Source organism: Puma concolor, chromosome C1 (assembly GCF_028749965.1).
Source record: "Puma concolor isolate L17-30 chromosome C1, mPumCon1.1.hap2, whole genome shotgun sequence".
In the NCBI taxonomy this organism is placed as follows: Eukaryota; Metazoa; Chordata; class Mammalia; order Carnivora; family Felidae; genus Puma; species Puma concolor.
Window position 1 is genome coordinate 22,066,975 of NC_141674.1, and position 20,332 is coordinate 22,087,306.

Genomic DNA, 20,332 nt, shown 5'->3' on the forward strand with positions numbered 1-20,332 from the left:
ACCCTGTCCTTGGAGGTATTCGTGAATGTGCATTTGGAGGGGTGTAGGTAAGGAGGGGATTCAAGCATCGGAGGGGACAGAGAAGCAGGGTGTCTTTAGGTCTCTGTCCCGGAGAGAGCTGTGCCAGAGCTAAGTGTGGGCAGCGAGCGTGCTGGCTTGAGAATGTCGGTGCTGTGGGTGTAGTGGCGGGGTGGTCCTCCACGTTCCGGACCTCCTAAAGGGGGCGCCGGCGTGGGGGAGGGGTGCGTCCAGGCCGCGGGAGACCTGACCGGCTGCGCGCGCGGCTGCCAGCAGGGGGCGCCGCGAGACCGCGGAACCCGCGGCGGGGCCTGACGTCAGCTCCCCGCTTGTTTGGGCTCCCGCTCTGGACTCGGCGCCAGTCCCGCTCCGCGCCGCGCCGCTTCGCTACGGCTCCGGCTCGCCTCGGGCTGGGCTCGGCTCGGGCTCCGGCGGCGGCAACCCCGTGCCGGGCCCCGGGGCAAGCGGCGGGGCACCATGGCCCGCGCCCAGGCTCTCGTCCTGGCGCTCACCTTCCAGCTCTGCGCGCCCGAGACCGAGACTCCGGCAGGTAAGCGCTCGTCCGTCCGACCAAGCTTGCCCCGCGGAGCCCCCGGGGCCCGTGGCGTAGCTCTCAAGAAAGTGTAAGTGTTGGGTGACCGAACGTTCCCGAGCCTGCTCCTTGTGTGTGTCTGAGTGTTGGATGTGCGATCGGCTGCTCAGGGTCTTGTGTGCCTGCGAATGTTGTGTGTCCGTGAGTTATGTGTGCACGCGAAGGTGCTGTGTGTGTTGTGCGTCTACGAGTGTGTTCGGGTGAATGTTGTGTGCATCGAGGCATTGGGTGTGTGCTGAGTGTCTTGTGTGCCTGCCAGTGTGTAGTGTTTGTGCGGCCAAGTAGGTTGTGTGTGTGTGTCTGAGTTTGGTTGTGTGGCCGGAGTTGTATCTGCGAATGTGTTGCATTTGTTTGTATTTAGTGTGCCTTGGCAGAGAGTGCTGCCTCTCGTATGTCCACGAATGTGTTGTGTGTGTTATGCGTGTGACCGGGGGTGCTCTGTAGATCCTGCCCGCGTGTGGATCAGGGAACGCGTGTGTGGTGTGTGTGCTTGTGAGGTCCGTGTACGTGTGTGAAGGCGTGGGAACGGGTCCGGAACGTGTGTGTCCGTGCGCTGTGTGCGCGATGTGTACGTGTGGGAGTGTCTGGGGTTGGTGGTGTGCGCCACCGGGGGTTGCGTGGGTCCGAGTGAATGCCAAGTGTGCCGGGAATGCGCGTGTAGGAGCGGGTCTGGAGCGGATGTGAGTGTGTGTGTCCGTGCGTGCTGGCTGCGTGTCCAGGAATGTTGCGAGTGTGGTGCGCGCCTGGGCGGTGGCCGAATGTGTGCCCGGGGCCCGGGGCCGCTCGAGGGGGCGGTGTCAGGATGTGTGTGTGTGTGTGTGTGTGTGTGTGTGTGTGTGCGCGCGTGTGTGGCGTGCGGGCCCCGAACAAGTTGTCGCGGCTGCGCCCCCTTCGCCCCGGGGTCGGGCCGGGCCTGAGGCTCGCGAGGGAGGAAGGGGGCCCCGCGGCCGCCGACTCCGACATGTCGGGCTGTTTGTTGTTTCGCAAGTTCTGCGCGGCGCTGGCGGCCGGGCTGCTCCGAGGCGGCTCCGGGGCCGCGGGGCGCCCCGGCCGGTGGCGCTGAAGGGCCGGGCGCTGGAGGCCGTCGCCCGGGGCCGCGGGGCGCGCCGGGGCCGGCGGGCGGGCGCTCCTGCGGGGCTCGGCCGCGGCCGCACCGGGCCGGCAGTGGAGGGGGCGGCGCGCGGCGGCCGCTGTGGCCGGGCGGGGCTGCGACGTCCCGGCGCGGGCAGGGCCTGGCCCTCGGCCGCGGGACGGCGCCCCCTCCCGTGGCGCGCGGGAGGCGCCGCGGACACCGGGGTCTCTCGGGACACTCCCCGGGTCGATTCCGCAACTTTGTGCGGCCTCCCCGCGGGCCGGGCCCGCGGTGTGTGTGTGTGTGTGTGTGTGTGTGTGTGTGTGTGTGTGTGTACGTGTGTGAGCGTGTGTCTCCGTGCTTCTAACTGCTGTGCGGTCGCGGGGGTCTCTGGGCGTGTGTGTGTGAGAGTGTATGTGTGTGTGTTCGCGTATCTGAATGTGTGTATCCGGGGCTTGTGTGTGTGTGTGTCCGCGTGTGCTGTGGACCGTGTGGATGGTGTGTCGGCTGTGTGCGTGTGTCTGACTACCTCTCCCTCCTCCCCCCCCCCCGCCCCCCCACCGCGCGCCTCCATATCCCTCCCTGGGGCCCGGGATTCCAGACTGTGGCCCTCTCCCGCGGAGTTGTGCCCGACACGTCCCCTGGGGCATCCCTTTCCCGCGGCCTCATCCTGTCAGCCACCGTTTGGGTGGCTCCAGCCCGGTACCCAGGGCGCTGAGTAACGGGGAGACGCCCCAGCAGAGATCAGAGCCAAGGCACGTGCCAGGCCACCTCGGCCCCAGGGAGACTCCTCCTGGCCTCAGGCCTCCGAGAACTGGTCTCCCCGGGATCGAGTTCGGGCCTCTCCGGTGGAGGTCTTTTGGCTCCCGCAGTCGCTCTTGCCTTTGGCTCCTTCCGAGCTGGGGCCTGGCTTCCTCTACCCCCTCAACCCCTCCCCCACCCTGAGATCAAACCAGAGAGATATTACCGGCTCCCCCCACCCCCTACCACTTTGCCTTGATTCCAAGAACCCTCCTGTGCCTTACCTCCTGCTAGCAGGGGGTTGGGGGTGGTCCGGAACTGAAGTTTAGGATGGGAGTGAGACCTTGAGCAAGTTACTTCCATTTGGGGAGTCTGTTTCCTCATCTGCCTTCCGGGCATCATAATAACGGTACTTGGTAGATCTGCCCTTGCCCCCCACCTAGGTAAAGTCAGCCCAGCTCCCTGAATGCCTCCTGAGTCCCTTGCCCCACCGAGGGTGGGTGTGTGATGTCTCCCAGTCATGCAAATCTGGCAATAATTTATTCCTCTGTGTTCTAGCTCATTTTGTCCTTTTGGTTGCTGGGGTTGTGGACAGCAGGAATGAGGGAGAGGCTGCCTGGTGGTTTCAGGTTGGGCAATAAAGGCTTGTCTGAGCAGCTGGCCCTTCTCCCTGGGGTGGGGGGAGGAGACTCGTCAGGAGGTGGTGAGTGTGGCCAGAGTGGGGGTGCTGAGCTCCTTGGCTGCCCCCTGCCCAGATCAAGTGTCAGCGAAAACTCAGGGTCGGCACCTGCTTGCTTGTGCTAAGCTAGGTGGCCATTTCATGCAGGGGCGGCTTAGCTAGAGTTGCTAGGGGTGCCTTGTGCCCCCCCTCCTCCCTCAGTCCCCTTCTGTCCTCTAAGCTGTACTTCCTCCCCAGAATTCTCTAATTCCACCTCTTCTGGTGAACTCCTGCCTTTCCTTCAGGTCTCAGCTTAGATATCATCTCCTCCCTGAAGCCTTCCTTGGTTACTCCCTGTTCTAGCCCGGGAAGGGAGAGTGGGGGTTGATTCGATTGTTTCAAAGCATTGTAATTATTGTAATTACAGTTTATTGGTCTTTTGTCTCTTACAGACTGTGAGCTCTGTGAGGACGGAGACTGGGTATTTAGTATTTAGAATCCTTAGTGCCAGGTACAAGTCCTGGCCCACTGTTGCTGAATGAATAAATCTATGTTGTAAGAAAGAATGAGTGAGGTCCAGTGGGTCAAGTTCTGAGCTGGAGAAGCCAGACGGGGGCGCACTGACTCCATTGAAAGTAGAGATTAAAGAACTAGGTTTTCCCTCCAGGAATCTGGAAAATTCTGCCGGGGGATGGTGTTGTGTGTGAAAAGGCCACGTAGAGAGTCCTCTGGGAGCTGTGAGTTGGGGAGGTTGAGGCCCTGGCAGAGACTGAAGAGAGCGGTCTCCTGCCTGCCAGCCCCTCCCCCCAGCTTCCAGCCCAGTCTCCAAACCCACCCTCCCCCCCAGCAGCTGGCTGGGCCTGTCCAGCCCCCAGGCTCAGCCTTTGTGCCGGAGGCCTCGGCAGGTGGTGAGAAGCTTGGGGTCCCAACCGTCAGTTTGAGCTGAGCGTCTCTGGAGGAGGGAGGGCAGGCCCCCGCATCAGGAGGGGGAGACTCCCTCAGTTCTCTGTCCCAGATCTAGGAGTGGGCAGATGGGGTCACAGCCGGTGTCTTGGCTGTTGGTGAGCTCCAGAGAAGGGAGGAGGGCTACTCCTGGTGGTAACCCCTGCAGGTGGGGTTGTGGGAGGCTGGCCCAGGTGTGTGCAGGTGTGATCCTGGCATCTGGGCAGTCAGAGTGGGGTGAGGGGTGTGTGTGTGTGTGTGTGTGTGTGTGTGTGTGTGTGTGTGTGATTGTATAATTGTAGCCTGGGGCACAGAACATATGTGTGGCTTGTCAGGCTGTCTAGCCATCTGGTTACCCTGTGTGGCAGGATCTGACTTTGGAATAGGGAGGTGACCAGCTATATGGATCCCTGGGGAGCCCGCTGCTAGGGGGTCTTGGTATCTAAGTGTCAGATTCCTGGAGTTTGGGTGCAGACCTCTTTGGGTGGGTGGTATCTCACTATCTAGGTGTGGGTATCCCAATACCAGCGTGTGGGAGGCTCAGAGCGTGCCAACCTAAGGATGTCCCAGTGTCTCTGCATCCAAAGGTGGGTATATCCGGGTGTCTGGGAGTCCTCAGGTTAATGGGTGTTCAAGGAAGGGGGCACCTACCTCTGTGTTGGGGTTGGGGGGCTGTCTCAGTACGTGGGCGTCTGAGTGTTGGGTTCCCGAGTATCTGGATGTCAACGTGTGGGGGTGTCTGTGCCCAGGAACAGGGTACCCATGCATTGGAGTATCTAGGTGTTTGTGAGTCTGGGTGTGGGGTGCCCTGTCGTAGGCATGTCTGTACGTTTAGGTGTGTCTGTCTCCAGGAAAGGGGTGTGCGTGTGTTGGGTAGGGAGTGTCCCGGTGACTGTGTGCAGCTGTGATCAGGGACTGAGGCTTGCCTCCCAATCTCCCTTCAGACCCCAAGGCCAGGAGCCTCTGGAGAAGGTTCCAGTGGTTCTGCTTCTTCATCGTTAGTCAGTCTACAGCTGACTTTCCAGAGAACTTCCTACAATAGAACTTCTGACAGTGATGGAAATGTTTTCTACCCGCACTTTCCAATACGGCAGCCGCTTCTTGGCACGTGGTTATTAAAGTTAAAGTGGCTAAAATTCACGAAAATAGAAAACCCATCCCTCGGCCACACTTGGCAGATCTCACATTCTCAAGAATCTTGCGTTTTGCGTGGCCACCGGCTCGGTGGGTGCAGATAGTGAACATTTCTATCAGAGCAGAAAGTTCTATGGACAGTGCTGTCCTGGAGGTGTGAGGCCTGTCCACCTCAGGGAGTGGAATTGGTCTGGCCGAACCACCACTCAGCAGCCATTGCAGAAGGTTTTGTTGAATTCGTGTTTGCTTCCTCCCAGCCCATCATTTCGTGCTGGACTGTTGAAGTAGCCCCCTTCTTGGTCTCCATTCTGCCATCAACTCCCCAGTGCTGCCGGCGCCTGTGACCTGAATGATCTCTAGCAGGCAGACATAGGATGCTGCCACTCCCTTGCCCCAAGCTGAAGGGTCTCCAGCCTTTGTCCAGGGGACAAAACCCAAATCTATATGACGCAGACCCTGCTTTCTGGAATAGCTTCGTGTTTATACCTCTCCTCCGCTGACCACATTTCTCCTTGTCCCCTTACGATCCAGGATCACCAGGCCAGTGCTGATCCCAGAATCTGCCGGGCCCTTTCACAGCCCTCTGCCTTTGCACAAGCTGTGCCTCCTGCAGGAAATGCCCTCCGTGCCCTTCTCACCTTGTGGGGGCCTGCTGACTTGTTCAGCCTCAGAGCCCAGCTCTGTCACTCCCCCAGTGAAGCCTTCCCGGACCCTATCCCTCTGCACAGTTTTTCAGATTTCTCCCTTAATGCACGTATGACCACACGCTGAGTTGTTCTCCATCTTCTTTGCCTACCAGGCCAGAAGCCCCCTGAGGGCTGGGCTGGGTCTTTGTCATTTTTTGTCCCCAGGACTTTGTATGTGGCTGGTGCCCACTCAGTGTTTGCATTGTGAACCCTTGGGTGTGCAGGGAAGGCTTGGAGCGGGTGGAGTGTGGAGCTGGGGCTCCTGAGGGCAGCCATGGATGGGGGCCACTGTGCCCTCTTGGCTTGCCCCAGGCAGGGCGGCCACTGCCTGCAGAATGGCTGGGGGAGGACTCACGAGGTGGACAACCCAGAAGAGGCTGTTGCTGGCTGATTCCGGAAGTCTTGGGCACATTCCCAGGGTGCAGATCCCACAACCTAGTGGTGAATCAGAAGGGATGCGGAGAATGGGACTCAGAGGGTCCCTGAGACTGTGGAGTGGAGTATAGAAGCTGGGTGGAAGGACTGGGTTGGGGAAATTGCGGGAAGGGTGTGGTTGGGGATATTTGATGGCCAAGATCACAGTTGAGGGCAGAGTGACAGCTGGGACAATAGGGATGGAAGATGGCTATCCACGAAGATGTATCTGGGGGCTGGGGACAGCTGGGGCTGAGGGAACAGGTGGTAGGGGGACAGCTGAGAGTTGGGGGACAGATGGAAGACGGAGAGAACAGGAGGGCATGGGACAGTTGGGGGATAAGAGGCGACCACTGTGAGGTGTCAGAAACCTGTGTAGGGGCACCTGGGTGGCTCAGTCGGTTAAGCATCTGACCCTTGATTTCGGCTCAGGTCATGATCTCATGGTTTGTGAGTTCGAGCCCCGTGTCAGGCTCTGTGCTGACAGTGAGGAGCCTGCTTGGGATTCTCTGTCTCCCTCTCTCTGTCTCTGATCCTCTTCCCTGCTCTCTCTCTCTCTCTCTCTCTCAAAAAAATAAAAAAATAAAACTTAGAAAAAAAAAGAAACCTGTGTGGACAAGGATAGGTGGGTCTTAGCTGAGTGGAGGTACGTGGCTCAGAATGCACGTACGTGTGTTTACGTGTATGTACGTGTCGTGCACGTGCATAAGTATGTGTTTTACCTAGAGTGTGGTTAAGAGCACGGGTTCTGGGTTCTGATCCCAGCTCCCGCCGTCACTAACTGTGTAATACTTGGGCAAGTTGCTTGACCTTTCTGGGCGTTTAGTGAGATTGGGATAATTATAGAACACGCTGCATGGAGTTGCCATGAGGATCTATTTTATTGACATAGGTATATAGTTAGAACAGGGCCTGTCACATAGTAAGCACGGTGGAAGTGATAACGATTATTAAGCACGTGTGTGTGTGTGTGTGTGTGTGTGTGTGTGTGTGTGTGTGCAGGCATCCTGCGTGCTCAGAAAAGTTTGTTCCTGGCTTCTGATGAAGTCCAGAGGTATTGGCGGTAGGGGAGGGCGGGAGCAGCCAGCCAGGGGGGTTAGATCTGGCTCCTCTCTGACATCCTCCCCGCTGTTCATCCCACTTTCGGATCATCCTGCCACCAGAGCCTGGTCCAATAGATCTCCCTCTCTGTCTCTGCCCTGCCCTGCCCCACACTGTCCTGCCCTGGGCTGGGGGCCAGGCGATATGCTTTAATTGCCCAAAGGCTTTTCAGCAGAATCTGAATTCATTGTTTGCCTGCCAGCAGGCTGGGGCCTGCTCAGATACGAATACCTGGACAATGTGCTCAGTTCTGGCTGCCTATCCCATGGAGAGCGATGGCTTCATCCTGTGCCCTTGGAGAGTCACTGGGGTGGAAGATGTGGGCGTGGGGGGGGTGGGCAGGGTGGAGGGAAGCCCACAGGGCAGACGGGGCCTCAGCCCCCAAACCATGGTTCAGACAGCCCAGGCTGGCGGAGCTAGAGGCACAGGGTTTTCCAGGAGTCGGCGCGTCCCATGTTCTCCAGGGCATCACAGCACACACGACCTCTCTATAACACTTTGGTCGTGTGTCGCATCTTGGACTTACACTAACAACTGCACTACATCGCGGCTCTGGATATGTGCCTTCCGGCCATGTGTGCCTACCGTGCCGTTGCTGCCCGAACGCCGCCCCTCACGGCATCCCAGCCTCTCGGTGTTACCGCTGAGGAGTCTGCTGGCGGCCTTTCCCCCAGGTTTCTGTGGGCAGGCCCGGTTGAGCAACATCCTTGCCTCGGGCGTCCCCCCTGTGTGCGGGCCTCTGTCCCACCCCGCACACTGCTCGGGGAGTCTGGACTCACACTGCAGCTTGGAGCCGCTTTGTTGGGCTTTGGGACCGGCTTGGGTTTTTGCGGGTTAGCACCTTTGCCCAGGACCCCGCATACTGCACAGGGTTACAGCCCTGAGCCTCTGCCTGCACTACAGGTGCTCGCTGTTAAGTTGTGTGAACTCTGCCGGATTTCAGGACCCCAGGATCCTTGCGTTGAGTTCACTGTTCCGCACAGCATCTTCACGGCACTCCGTTTTTGCGCCTCTTTCCACCCCTGCCCTTGAGTCTACCCCTATCCTGCTCCTCAGGACTACGTCTGGCTTGTATTCCGGATTGGGCTTGCATGCCCGGCAGTTCCTTCTGCGCCCCACCACACCCTCCGCATCCCCGTGTCTCTGTACTGTTGTGCATACTGACGCTGGACACATGCTTTCAGCGAGAAGTCATGGAGCACCAGCTATGTACCTGGCCCCGTGCTAGTGTCTGGAGAGGGAGAAGAACCAGTAAAGCTTTCTTTTTTTTTAAGTTTTTTTTTTAATGTTTATTTATTTTATTTTATTAAAAAAAATTGTTTAGGGGCGCCTGGGTGGCTCAGTCGGTTAAGTGTCCGACTTCAGCTCGGGTCATGATCTCGCGGTCCGTGAGTTCGAGCCCCGCATCGGGCTCTGGGCTGATGGCTCAGAGCTTGGAGCCTGCTTCCGATTCTGTGTCTCCCTCTCTCTCTGTCCCTCCCCCGTTCATGCTCTGTCTCTCTCTGTCTCAAAAATAAATAAAACGTTAAAAAAAAATAAATTGTTTAATGCTTATTTATTATTATTGAGAGACAGAGCATGAGCAGGGGAGGGGCAGAGAGAGGAGGAGACACAGAATCCGAAGCAGGCTCCAGGCTCTGAGCTATCAGCACAGAGCCCGACGCGGGGCTCGAACTCACGAACCGGGAGATCATGACCCGAGCTGACGTCGGACGCTTAACCGACTGAGCCATCCAGGTGCTCCAGTGTTTATTTTTGAGAGAGAGAGACAGAGACCGGGTGCAAGCAGGGGAGGGACAGAGAGAGAGAGGGAGACACAGAATCCCAAGCAGGCTCCAGGCTCCAAGCTGTGAGCCCGGAGCCCTATGCGGCACTTGAGCTCCTGAACCGAGAGATCATGACCTGAGCCGAAGTCGGATGCTTAACCGACCGAGCCACCCAGGTGCCCCCTGAACCAGTAAGGCTTGAACTCGGCACCTTGGCATTCCTCCGTGCCCCTGTCGTGTAGCACCGAGCGCCAGCCCAGGGTACTCCTAGAGGTGCTGCGCTGGTGTGCCGGGCCTCCGTGCAGTCCTGGGTCATGCCCGCGATGGGTTGTGGCACCTCTACGCTGCATCGTGGCCCTGGCCAGCTCTGCCACGCTGTGCCGGGTGTCAGTACTGGGGTCTATGCACACCGTGGGCTCTGCTCCCCCGTGTTGTGTAACTGTATTCTGCCTCTGTACAGTGTGGAGCTGCTGCATTGAGCTCTCAACACATCACACTGTGGCACTCCGTAGCCCTCTGTCTCCACGGACCTTTATAAAGTGCAGATTTTTACACGGCACGGGTTTGTGCATGGCCCTCTGCCTCCCTGCTCTGCTGCACTGTGTTTTATGTGACACAGAGTGTCCGCACGGTGGGGGGGTCTGTGTACTCTTTGCCCCCCATCCCCCTGCATAGCACAGCCCCTCATTCAGCCCTTGGCCTCTGTCTGGAGTTGGGCCAAGCCCTGTGCCTTCCCCTTAGAGCGCCAACATGGCAGCCTTACCGTTCTCCTCAGGATTTGTGGTGCATATTGGTCCGGGAGATGGGGAGTGCTTCTGGCGTAAGTTTCCCTGGTCTAGTTGGCTTCCTTCTATCCTCAGTGGAAGTGGAAGGATGTTGGCCTTGCTGGGGTCTGTGTTGGCTCCTGTGGGGGGGTGGGGTACCAGCTCAGTCTTTTCTCTCTGTGGTCCTGCCTAGGGTGATCTTCCTAGTTCCAGCCATGCATGCTGAATCCTGGGTGATTAGAAGGTAGTCACCCCTGCCCTTAATTAATTACTCATCAGTTATTCAGGGCTCTGAAGAACAGCTCCAGGGAACCCCGGGCTGAAGTCTGGGTGTGTTGATCTGGGCAGGTAAAGCAGTGAAATGGGCTGGACTGGGTCTCTGAGATGAAGTCATGGTCCTTGAGCCTGGGCGGGGTTGGTTGGGGTGAGACTAGTTGGGATCATGGGGTCAATAAGTCCAGCCACTGTTGGCCATCTGCTATACACAGGACTTCGGGGGGTGGGGTTCGAAGGTGTCAGAGACCCTAGGGAAGGAGGAGGGGGGGTGGTTAGATGGGCCTGACATGGAGCTGTAGTTGGGGTGGAGAACATAGGACAGGGCCAGGTTGGGCAAGAATGTCCAGGGGTGAGGCCAGTGTCGGTCGCAGGGTTGGGTTAGGCTACCTAAAATAGAGATGTGGCTTCGGATGGTGAAATAGAACAGTGCTGTTATTGGGGATGTATCTGGTTTCCCCAGGCCAGGGTTGGGGCTATGCCTGTGGTTGGGTATGATCCCAGCCCCTAAACTTATAGTCTGTTGGGGGAGGTTCTGTTTCTCCTGGGGCCACCCTTGGGAACTGAATGCTCTATTGACAAATCAGAGAACAAAAATCTCATGGCAAACAAACTCTATTTACCTAGGGTCCTTCAGAAAATACTGTGGCTGGCAGCCGCAGTTGGCACAGAGCACCACTCCCTGTCTGGTGGGGAGAAAAGTCTGGTGCTCACACATGCACACACACATGCACACAGGTGCACAACTCCCCTCTACCCCGCCACATATATTCATCTCCTCTGTAGGTCCATGCTTATCCCTGAGTGTGGTCATAGATCTCCGCACGCGAATGTACACCCACACACCCACACCTTCACAGCATGCCACCTGGGGGACCCACACTTGGGAGACTCATGCTTACCCTCGCTCACATACCTCTGCCCCACAGTCTCTCTCTGCCCTCAAATTATTCTTGCTCATGGGCATACTCACACAAATGAGACCAGCATTCTAGAGGTCGATGTGGCCTTAGAGGTCACCTGGGTCCCCATTCTCATTTTGTAAGTGAGGAAGCCGAGGTTCAGAGGGGGCAAGTCACCTGCCACAGGTCACACAGGGAATTAGACGCTCAGCAGCTATTAGATCCTGGTCTCCTGCCTCCCAGCTGCGTGCTCACAAGTCAGTACCAGGCTGTCACTCTCACAGCCACACACACACACACACACACACACACGCACGTGCACACACACACACACACTCGCGCACACACACACACGTCTGCATATGGAGACACATGCAAACGGAGACGAGGAGGCCCTCATGCCGGGGAGACCCCCTTCCCACACCCTGACTTCCTGCAGAGGTTGTGTTGCCCCTTCCATCGCCCCATCCATAGCCCAGCCGGATGTGGATAAGCCATCCTCCTGCCTTCCCAAATTGTGGCTGACGGTTGCTGAGGCAACCGCCTGCCAGATTGGGGAGATTAGCTGAGGAATGTAGCTGGGCCAGTTTGAGCTGAGGCTGGGGGAACCGGTGGGGGTCCTGGGTTGATTTAGCCCACCCTCTCTGGGAGGCCAGGGCAGAGATGGGTTCCCCCTTGTGGCGTCTGGTTTTCTCCCTACCCCAGCCTGGCTGAGACTGGGTCCCCGAGGCTTGCACTAGGCATGAGGAGGGGGGAGTGTGGGGCTGTGTGTGTGTGTGTGTGTGTGTGTTGTGTATCTCTCTGGGTGTGACTAGAGTATGTGCTGTTTGCATCTAGGATGGGGACCTCAGTTCCTGACATCTGACTGTGGCTTGTCCCTCCTGATTTTGTGGTGCCCTCTGGAGAACCCACCCACCCTCCTGGTTTAGAGGATCTGTCACTGTCTCATCTGAAGCCTGCTCAAACACCTATTCTGGCTTCCCAACTCCAACTTCTTGCCCAGATGCCTAAGGCCCTGCCTCCCTGATCTGGCCTCAGTCTTCCTTTTTCCAGCCTCCTTTCCCATCGCTTTGGCCAGTCTGCGCTCCCCTTTATGCTCTGGACTGTGTGTTTACTCCCTGCCCTCCTTCGCCTCAGAGGCCCATCTACCCACCATCTCTACTGGCCAGAATGACACCCATCTTTCCACGCTCTGCTCAGATGCACCCACCTCCAGAAAATCTTTCCCCTGGATCCCCTTCGTGGCCTTGGCCCTCCTCTGCTTTGTCTTATTCCGTCAGCCCCACTCAGACTGGGAGGTCCCTGAAGCCAGGGCAGGATCTTAATTATCATTATGCCTCTACTAGTGTCAGGCTGAGACCTGCTTTATACTGTCAGTGAGCAAATTTCCTGTGAATGGAACCGAATTAACACATGTGGCCAGCGGAATACCAGGGCCTTATTTTGTCTGGACCTAGTCTCCTTGAATAAGTAAGTGGCTTAAATCCTAGCTTCTGGGACTTAGAATGTGGCCTTAGAATGGCCACCTCATCTCTCTGAGTCTCAGTTTCCATCTGTAAAGCAGGAATAATAATAGTACCTCCTTATGAATTCCTATGAAGTTTCATGGGTGTAGGTGGCCATGGCGGAACGTGGCAGTCCCCTCACGGTGGTGTTCGTGTGTGTGTGCACGTCTGCGGCCACTGTCTGTGTTGATGGAGTCAAGAGGGATTCCCTGCTACCATTCTTGCTCTGAACCCAAAGTCTGATCTAGTTTTTCTCCCCCCACCCCACCCCAGGCCAGTGGCCTCCAGCCGAAGTTGGATCTTTCTCTAGCAGCAGCTGGGACTTAGCTCTGGGGCCCTTGAACCATCCAGACTGGAGGTGATAGGTTTTTCCTTAGGACCTGGGAGGCCTGATTGTTCCCACCCCAGGGGGAGCCGGAGAGAATGTGAGGATGTGGCTCTCATTGAGGAGCCTGGACCCAGAGATATTATCCTCTAAGTGCCATTGTTGGAATTGGCCTGGCCCCAGAGGCACCGCGTTGGGGGGGGGTGGACCTGGACCAGGGACAGTGAGTCATTCTGCCTAAGGGGACACTGTGGAGGGGGAAGGTCAGCTAGGGTGACCTCCCTGCCTGAGGCCAATTGTAGGAGTCATTTGGCAGAGGTCAGGGGACACTCTGGCCGGCGTTAGCTGGTCTGGGGTCAGTCAGACAATCTGGTGGTCATTCTGGATAAAGTCAGATGGTCTGGATGGTGTTGGGGTCACTCTGGCTGAGGTCGTTCTGTCTGGGGTGGGGGGGGGGGGTCACTGACCTGGGTCAGTCTGGGAGTTACTCTGGCTAAGGTTACATGGTCTTGAGGGTCCATCTGACTAGGTTGGTCAGTCTGGGAGTCCTGACAGCTCACGTGGCCTGGCTTGGGATGGACCGGGGATGGGGGTGGGGGGGCGCCAAGGAGCTGGCACTCCCAGGCTTGCCTCAGGGCCATGGCTGAGATATCCTTGGGCAGCTGCCTTATAAAGGAATAGGAAGGGCCTGAGCTCCATCCAGGCTCTAGATCCTGGGCTTCCCTTTCTGGCCATCCCTCTGCCTTAGGGAGGCCTTGGCTAAGAACCTCAGGAGCAGACTGTAGACTCAGCTCAGGCTGAATGAAGTCAGCTCTCCCCTCCTTCAGGAAGCCCTCTTTGACCAACCCTACTGTCCATGGCCTCCCTTTGTGCTGTGCTGTGGGTCATTTTCTCGAGGGAGAGTTGAGGCCTTCTCAGCACAGATTGGGTTAAAACTTACCTCCCACGGGCCACAGGGCATGATGCTGACCAGAGCTTTTCGCACAAAGAGGCAAAGAGCATTTGGAAGGGTCCTGCACTAGCTCTGGAGAGAGGCTTCTGTAATTTCATCCCCTCCACTCAGTGCCAGCCTCATGCCCACATCTCATTGTTTTACACCCCGATGGGGTGCAAGAAGAGGAACGGGGGACCCCCAACAAGGGCGAGCCCCCTTTGTGCCCAGCTCTGCCGGGCATGTTTCCAAATGCTACTGCACGTGATCTGTGTGCCAACCTAGAGAAGTCCCCTGCAGCAGGTGAAACAGCAGAGCCCCCGAGAGTGGAGTCACTCCTGTGGGGCAGATGCCCGCCATGCCTGGCACATGGCCCTCACCCCCTAGTTTCTCTTCCTTCCTCTTCTTGAGCCTGGGAAGAACCCGGCTGTGCTCCTTCTCATAGTAAAGGACACGTGGGCTCTGGTATCTGACTGCCACGGGTTCAAGTCCCGCTTCTGTCTGTTGCTCGTGTAGGCTCAAGTGGCACCCGTGAAGGGCCACCATTTCCCGAGCGCTTGCACGCGCTAGGCGTCGTGGTCAGTGGACTCCCGCATTGCATCCTCAACAACCGCACACGCAGATGCGGAAACTGAGGCTCAGAAAGAAGTGACTTGCCCATGGTCGCACAGCTTGACAAATTACAGAGTCAAGATTCAATCCCACGTCTGTCTCATGGCAAAGCCCACCCACATAACCACTGTGTTGTACTGTGGATGGAGCCCTTCATCCCCCGGGGCCTCGGTCACCTCATCCGTCAGGTGGGGAGAAGTACCAGCGGCTGGTACATAACCCACACAGGGTCTGGCCTCACCACTTGCCCACGCATTTTCCTGGCTCCCCAATGCCTTGGACGGCCTGTGACGGGGCCGCAAGCACCCAGCTCTGGGAGTGACTGCAGGAACCAGTTTGCTGTTAACTTCTCCAACTGGTGGGGTTCTCACATTTATTCAGTGCCCGGCTCAGGGCTCCGATGAGCTACTAAGATACGTGGACCTCATTACTAGGCAAAGGACTCACATCTGTTTCTACCTCGCCTTCTTCCCTCCTTCCTCTTCTCCTCGTGCAAACTGTAAATATTGGGTCCGAATCACGGGAACTTGCTTCTCTAGTCATCCGCGTGCCCCGTCCACACATGACTGTGACTTCGCGTGTCCCAGGCCTGCAGGCAGAGACCGGAGCGGGGCGACTGGGCAATGACCGAATCCCCTAAACTCACCTGCCAAGCAGGAACAATAGGGGTCCCGGTCTCAGGAGGCGAGGCCTAAATGAGATGCCACCCTGAGAGCCGTTAGCGCTGCACCGGGCTTGCCTGAGATGATCAGTGGCCATTGTTATTTTTAAGGAGATACCATCAGGGCTGGCTTAGTGCATTCCTGAGCCCGCCAGTCCTGGGACCCACTGTCTGTCCTTTACGTGAAGATGGGGGGGCGGGCAGGGAGTGGGACACTGAGTAGGAGTTAGGAGAGGAGATCTCCATTCAGACGCCAGCTCTGTTACTACCTGGCTGTGTGGCCTTAAGGAAGGCCTTAGTTTCCTCATCTGTAAAATGGGGATAATTCTAGACCTGACCTCATGAGCTGTGAGGCTCTAATGTTGTAGTGATAATGTTAACTAGTTTTCCCTGAGGAGGATCTTTGGTGGGTGGTTGTGCAGTGTGTGGTCCTGGGAGTGGGCAGTGTGGGGACGTCCCAGTATTGGGTGGTGACAGTGAAAAGAGGGAAAGGGTTGGAGGAGGGAGCAGTGAGGGGAGGCCTAGGAGAGGGAGGGGAGGAGGGTGGGCCTGGGTGGGCAGGGCAGTGAGGGGCACCTGGAGGGGAGCCCCAGGAGCCTTCCTGGCCAGCAGTGGTGCCCTAGCCAGGGCTAACCAGGCCCTGCCCTCACAGCCGGCTGCACCTTCGAAGAGGCGAGCGACCCAGCAGTGCCCTGCGAGTACAGCCAGGCCCAGTACGACGACTTCCAGTGGGACCAAGTGCAGATCCACCCTGGTACCCGGGCTCCTGCAGACCTGCCACACGGTGAGCCTACTCTCAACTCCCATTCCCCCTGGTCTCCTTCTAGTTCTAGCCACCCGCTGTGCGACCGTGGGCACATTCCTTAACCTCTCTGGGCCTCGTTTGCTTTTGCATCTGTAAGGACATACGTAGGACCGTGCATGTGGCGCTCTGTGCATGCTGTTCAATTGTGTGTATCGGGTAGTTTTACCTGTAAGATGGGTGCAGGTTCAAGCAATCAAAGACCCTTATAGGTGCTAAGGTAAAACCCACTTCCCATTACTCCCCCTGCAGCTTGGCTCCCATCAGGTTGTCCTAAGTCTTCCACCGCCAGGGAGGCCCTCTCCTCCCTGGGAGCCTCTGAATCCTGGTCTCCCAAGACTTGAAGATGTTGATGCTGATGGAGCAGTAACACTGGGGGCTGGATGTTACAAGACCTTCCTTTCTCTGCCCCCTTCTTCCTGGAAGTCCCAGATCCTTCCCAGCTTCTACCTTGCTCTGCCCCATTTCAGGATGAGGCATTTATGGCATCGTGGGCACTGGACTGGGGGTCAGGAGACTAATTACATGGATTGTAGTGCTGGCCTCCTACTCTGATGAGGGCCCCTGCTATCCTGGTTCCAGAATCATGAAGACTGGGCTTCAAATCCTGGCCTCATCACTTTACCAGCTGTGTGACTTTGGGCGAGTCACTTAACGTCTCCGAGCTTTCGTCTTCTTAACTGTGAAGTGGAGAGCACAATAATCCATTTCACAGGGTTATTAGATAATGCCTACAGGGTATATAGCATGGGAGTGGCATGTAGGGGTTCAGTGAATGGTTAGTTGCTATTGTTGGAGGTATTTGAGGGGGCCCTCTGCACGGCGTACAGAATTAACTGGGAATTTAGAACAGGATAAGAGAGGTGGAGGCCAGCCTATGAACTTTATTAGTGATAAAGGCTGGGTTAGAAGACATAGCATAGGGTGAGAACGAGATGGGCTTGCTGAGGGAACTCCAAAAGTAGACAGCCTAAGGACCCCCCTCCCCTTCGCCCTGTCATAGTAGCGGACCAGGCCCTTTGCTACTCCACTCACAACATGGCTGCAATTGCACTGGCCCTCGAGAGTTCGGGTAGGTGCAGCAAAGGGTCTCAGTGGTGAGGCCAGGACTTGAAGCCGCCAGAGAGGCCTTCCGCAACCTGGCATGGGCGGCCGTTCAGCCCCGTCTCCTCCTGCTCACCTTGCCCCCTGGAGGCCTCCCTGCCTCCCCTTTCTGTGCCTTTGCTCACACAGCACCCTCCCTGGGGCATTCCTCTCTCCTTTGCAGGAACGGCTCTCAGCTCTTGGTTTGACCCCTGTGCTAGTGGGTATCAGAGTCTGACCTGTGTGACTGTGATCTGTCAAGGTGCCCACCACGGCAGGGACCCAGTGTGGGCTCTGCCTCTCTCTCTCACACCCGTAGGGACATGCCCAGTGAGAAAGGGGAGAGAGACATTTAGCATTTCGTGTGGGCCTTGTGCTGGATCCTGAGGCCGCAGTGGTCAGCGAGAGGGCCACCGTCTCTGCCCTCTCAGGGCACACATTCTAGGGAAGGGAGTTGGGGGTGGAGGGAGAAGGAAGGAGGGAGATTCAGAGACAGGGGAAGGAAGAGCCACAGGAATGAAGGGAGGAAATGAAGAAGGAGAGGGATGCAGAGTGGGGAAAAACTAGGGAAGAAGAGAGGAGAGAGAGGGGCAGAGGAGTGGGCCAAGAGGCACTGTTGGGGGCCAGGATGTGCCCCTTTCTGGGTGCGGACGGGGACTTGGGAGTTCTGTTTACTATCCCACCGGGACTGATCCAGGAGCCGCCTTCACAGGCCCCTGGCTTGCAGAGATGAATGAGATCCCCTCCAGTGGAGTCCCTGGGGAGCCCTCCCAGAGCAGGGAGCCTCGTGGTTTGGGATCTGAATGAGCTTGTTTTGGCTGGCAGCCAAGCCCGGGAGGAGGCGGTGCTGGGTGGCTGTGGGCACCCCCTTGGCAGCTGCTGGGGCCTTCTCCCCACAAAAGGGAAGCCATAATCCCCTAGCTGGATCCCGAAGGAGTCCAGTCCCTCCTACCCTGCCAGGCCCCCTCCACCCCCTGCCAGTACACAGCCCAGATCTGGAGAAGGAGATTGCTGCCTTTCTCCAGGTTGGAAGAGATTTGTATCCCAGGCGTTTAGACCCAGGGTGGGGGCTGGAAGGGAAGTTAGAGTCCTTTTATTCAATCTCTGTTCTACACACTCATTCAGCTTGGGTTCAGCCCTATGCTGGAGACACAGTGGAGCCTCCGAGGCATCACAGGCTGGTGGGGAGACAGACACTTTATTAATGATCCAAGGGCCAGGAGAGAAGCCTATAGAGGGACAGGGAGGGAAGACTTCAGAAAAGGTAGCCTTTGAAGGCCTGTCATGTGCCAGACTCTTGACTCCTAGATGAATGACCTAGTTAGTTAGTCCCTGCCTCCAAGGGCAGCTCAGCACATGGGGAAAGTCGTAGATCAGCATGAGCTTGGACTGTGATCGTAGGTGGTGAGGGACCATAAAGGGTTTGGAGAGAGTCAGTTTTGTGTGTTTTTTGCTCTCTCCTCTGGGAAACAGATGCAGGGAGGTGAAGGGACTCAGCGTAGCGGGTCAGAGCTGGGACCAGAACTCAAAACCCTTGATTCCTAGTGGGTCCAAATGCCTGAACTCCTTTGTTTCTGTCCCCCTCCTTTGCCCACCTGACTTTGGTCCTCCCCAAGCCTCCTCAGCTCCTGCCTCTTCCCTTTCTAGGCTCCTACTTGATGGTCAATGCTTCCCAGCATGCCCCAGGCCAACGGGCCCATGTCATCTTCCAGAGCCTGAGTGAGAATGATACCCACTGTGTGCAGTTCAGCTACTTTCTGTACAGCCGGGATGGGCACAGCCCGGGCACCTTGGGCATCTACGTGCGTGTCAATGGGGGTCCCCTGGGCAGTGCCGTCTGGAATATGACTGGATCGCATGGTCGTCAGTGGCACCAGGCTGAGCTGGCTGTCAGCACCTTCTGGCCCAATGAATATCAGGTAGGCTGGGTTTGGTCTGTGGTCAGCCTGTGCTTAGGGGAGTGGGTAGAGAGGTGTCAGCCCGAGGTCAGAGTAAGCAAGTGACCGAGGTTGGAATTAGTCTGTGTTCAGCATCAGGAGTCAATATGTGGTCAAGGTCAGGGGTCAGTCTGTGGTCAGCATCAGGCTATTCAGTGCTGCTGTGGTTTGGGTTCAGCATCAGAGATCATTGTCAACAGAAATGGTCTGTGGCTGGGGTCAAGGGTGAGTTGGAACAGTGCTGACCTGGAAACCCTGTCTGCTGGGAAAAGTTTTCCTGCTTGAAGGTAACTGTCCAGAACTGGGAGAGAACCTCTGGCCTTGACCTTGTTAGCTCTGGCTGCTGACACACCTTCCCACAACTAGCTGGCTTGGTAGGGAAGGCCGTTGTGAGTTGGGCTGACCTCTGCTGGTTGAGGAGCATGGGACCGGAGCAGAGCTAAAAGGGGTCTCTTGTGGGCACCTCCCCAGGTAGGGCTGGAGGGATATGACAGGGAACCTCCCGCCTCCCCCAGGTGCTGTTTGAGGCCCTCATCTCCCCAGACCGCAGGGGCTACATGGGCCTAGATGACATCCTGCTTCTCAGCTACCCCTGCGGTGAGTCCCAGCCCACTGGGGTGCAGGGTGAGGGGTGCCGGTGGCCACGGCTCCTGACTGTGGCGGGCATCGGCCCAGCTCACACTGTGGCTCTATTCCCGCAGCGAAGGCCCCGCACTTCTCCCGACTGGGCGATGTGGAGGTCAACGCTGGCCAGAACGCCTCCTTCCAATGCATGGCAGCGGGCAGAGCAGCAGAGGCAGAGCGCTTTCTCCTGCAGGTGAGGGGGTGCAGGAACCTTAGCCAGGGTGGGGGGAAACTTCTTCTGGGACCTGGGTCCCTTGCGGGGTGTGGAGTCGTTCCTTCCTTTTCCAGCACCCATACTCATGCATCCCTGCTCTCACCTAGGCTCTGCTCTGCCCTCTTGGGGCCTCTTATACCCCCAGGATAGAGGGTGACTCCAGGATCCCCCAACCACTCTCCATCGGAGGTAGAGACCATGTTCCCTTAATCAGCTTTTCATCCCGCGCCTTCCTGTGATGGAGCTGATTCCAGGAACCCCATAAGTCCCCTGTGTACTAGGGACGGCTAAATGGGGCCAGGACATGTACTACTCCCCTCGCCCGGGTCAGAGCGAGATTGGGACCCTCCCTCCCCAGCGCTCCTGACATTGTCGACCTTACCCCTGCGCAGCGGCAGAGCGGGGCGCTGGTGCCCGCGGCCAGCGTGCGGCACATCAGCCACCGGCGCTTCCTGGCGACCTTCCTGCTGGCCTCCGTGAGCCGCTCGGAGCAGGACCTGTATCGTTGCGTGTCCCAGGCCCCGCGCGGCGCGGGCGTCTCGAACTTCGCAGAGCTCATCGTCAAGGGTCAGCGC

At 57.5% G+C, this 20,332-nt stretch overlaps 1 protein-coding gene across 8 annotated transcripts in view; it reads left to right on the forward strand.

Moving 5' to 3' along the window:
• Window positions 1-364: 364 nt before the first annotated feature.
• PTPRU (protein tyrosine phosphatase receptor type U) overlaps window positions 365-20,332 on the forward strand; it is an 80,686-nt gene continuing 60,718 nt past the window's right edge. For 6 of the 8 annotated variants that reach the window (XM_086716251.1, XM_086716252.1, XM_086716253.1 and 3 more), the window contains exons 1-6: window positions 365-568; window positions 15,750-15,881; window positions 18,630-18,901; window positions 19,435-19,516; window positions 19,621-19,736; window positions 20,150-20,324. In XM_086716251.1, the coding sequence (XP_086572377.1) occupies window positions 496-568; window positions 15,750-15,881; window positions 18,630-18,901; window positions 19,435-19,516; window positions 19,621-19,736; window positions 20,150-20,324 (850 nt within the window). In that variant the 5' untranslated portion in view covers window positions 365-495. Of the gene's footprint in view, window positions 569-4,335; window positions 4,611-15,749; window positions 15,882-18,629; window positions 18,902-19,434; window positions 19,517-19,620; window positions 19,737-20,149; window positions 20,325-20,332 lie in introns of those variants that run through there. The other 2 variants (XM_086716255.1, XM_086716258.1) reach the window with 2 other exon arrangements.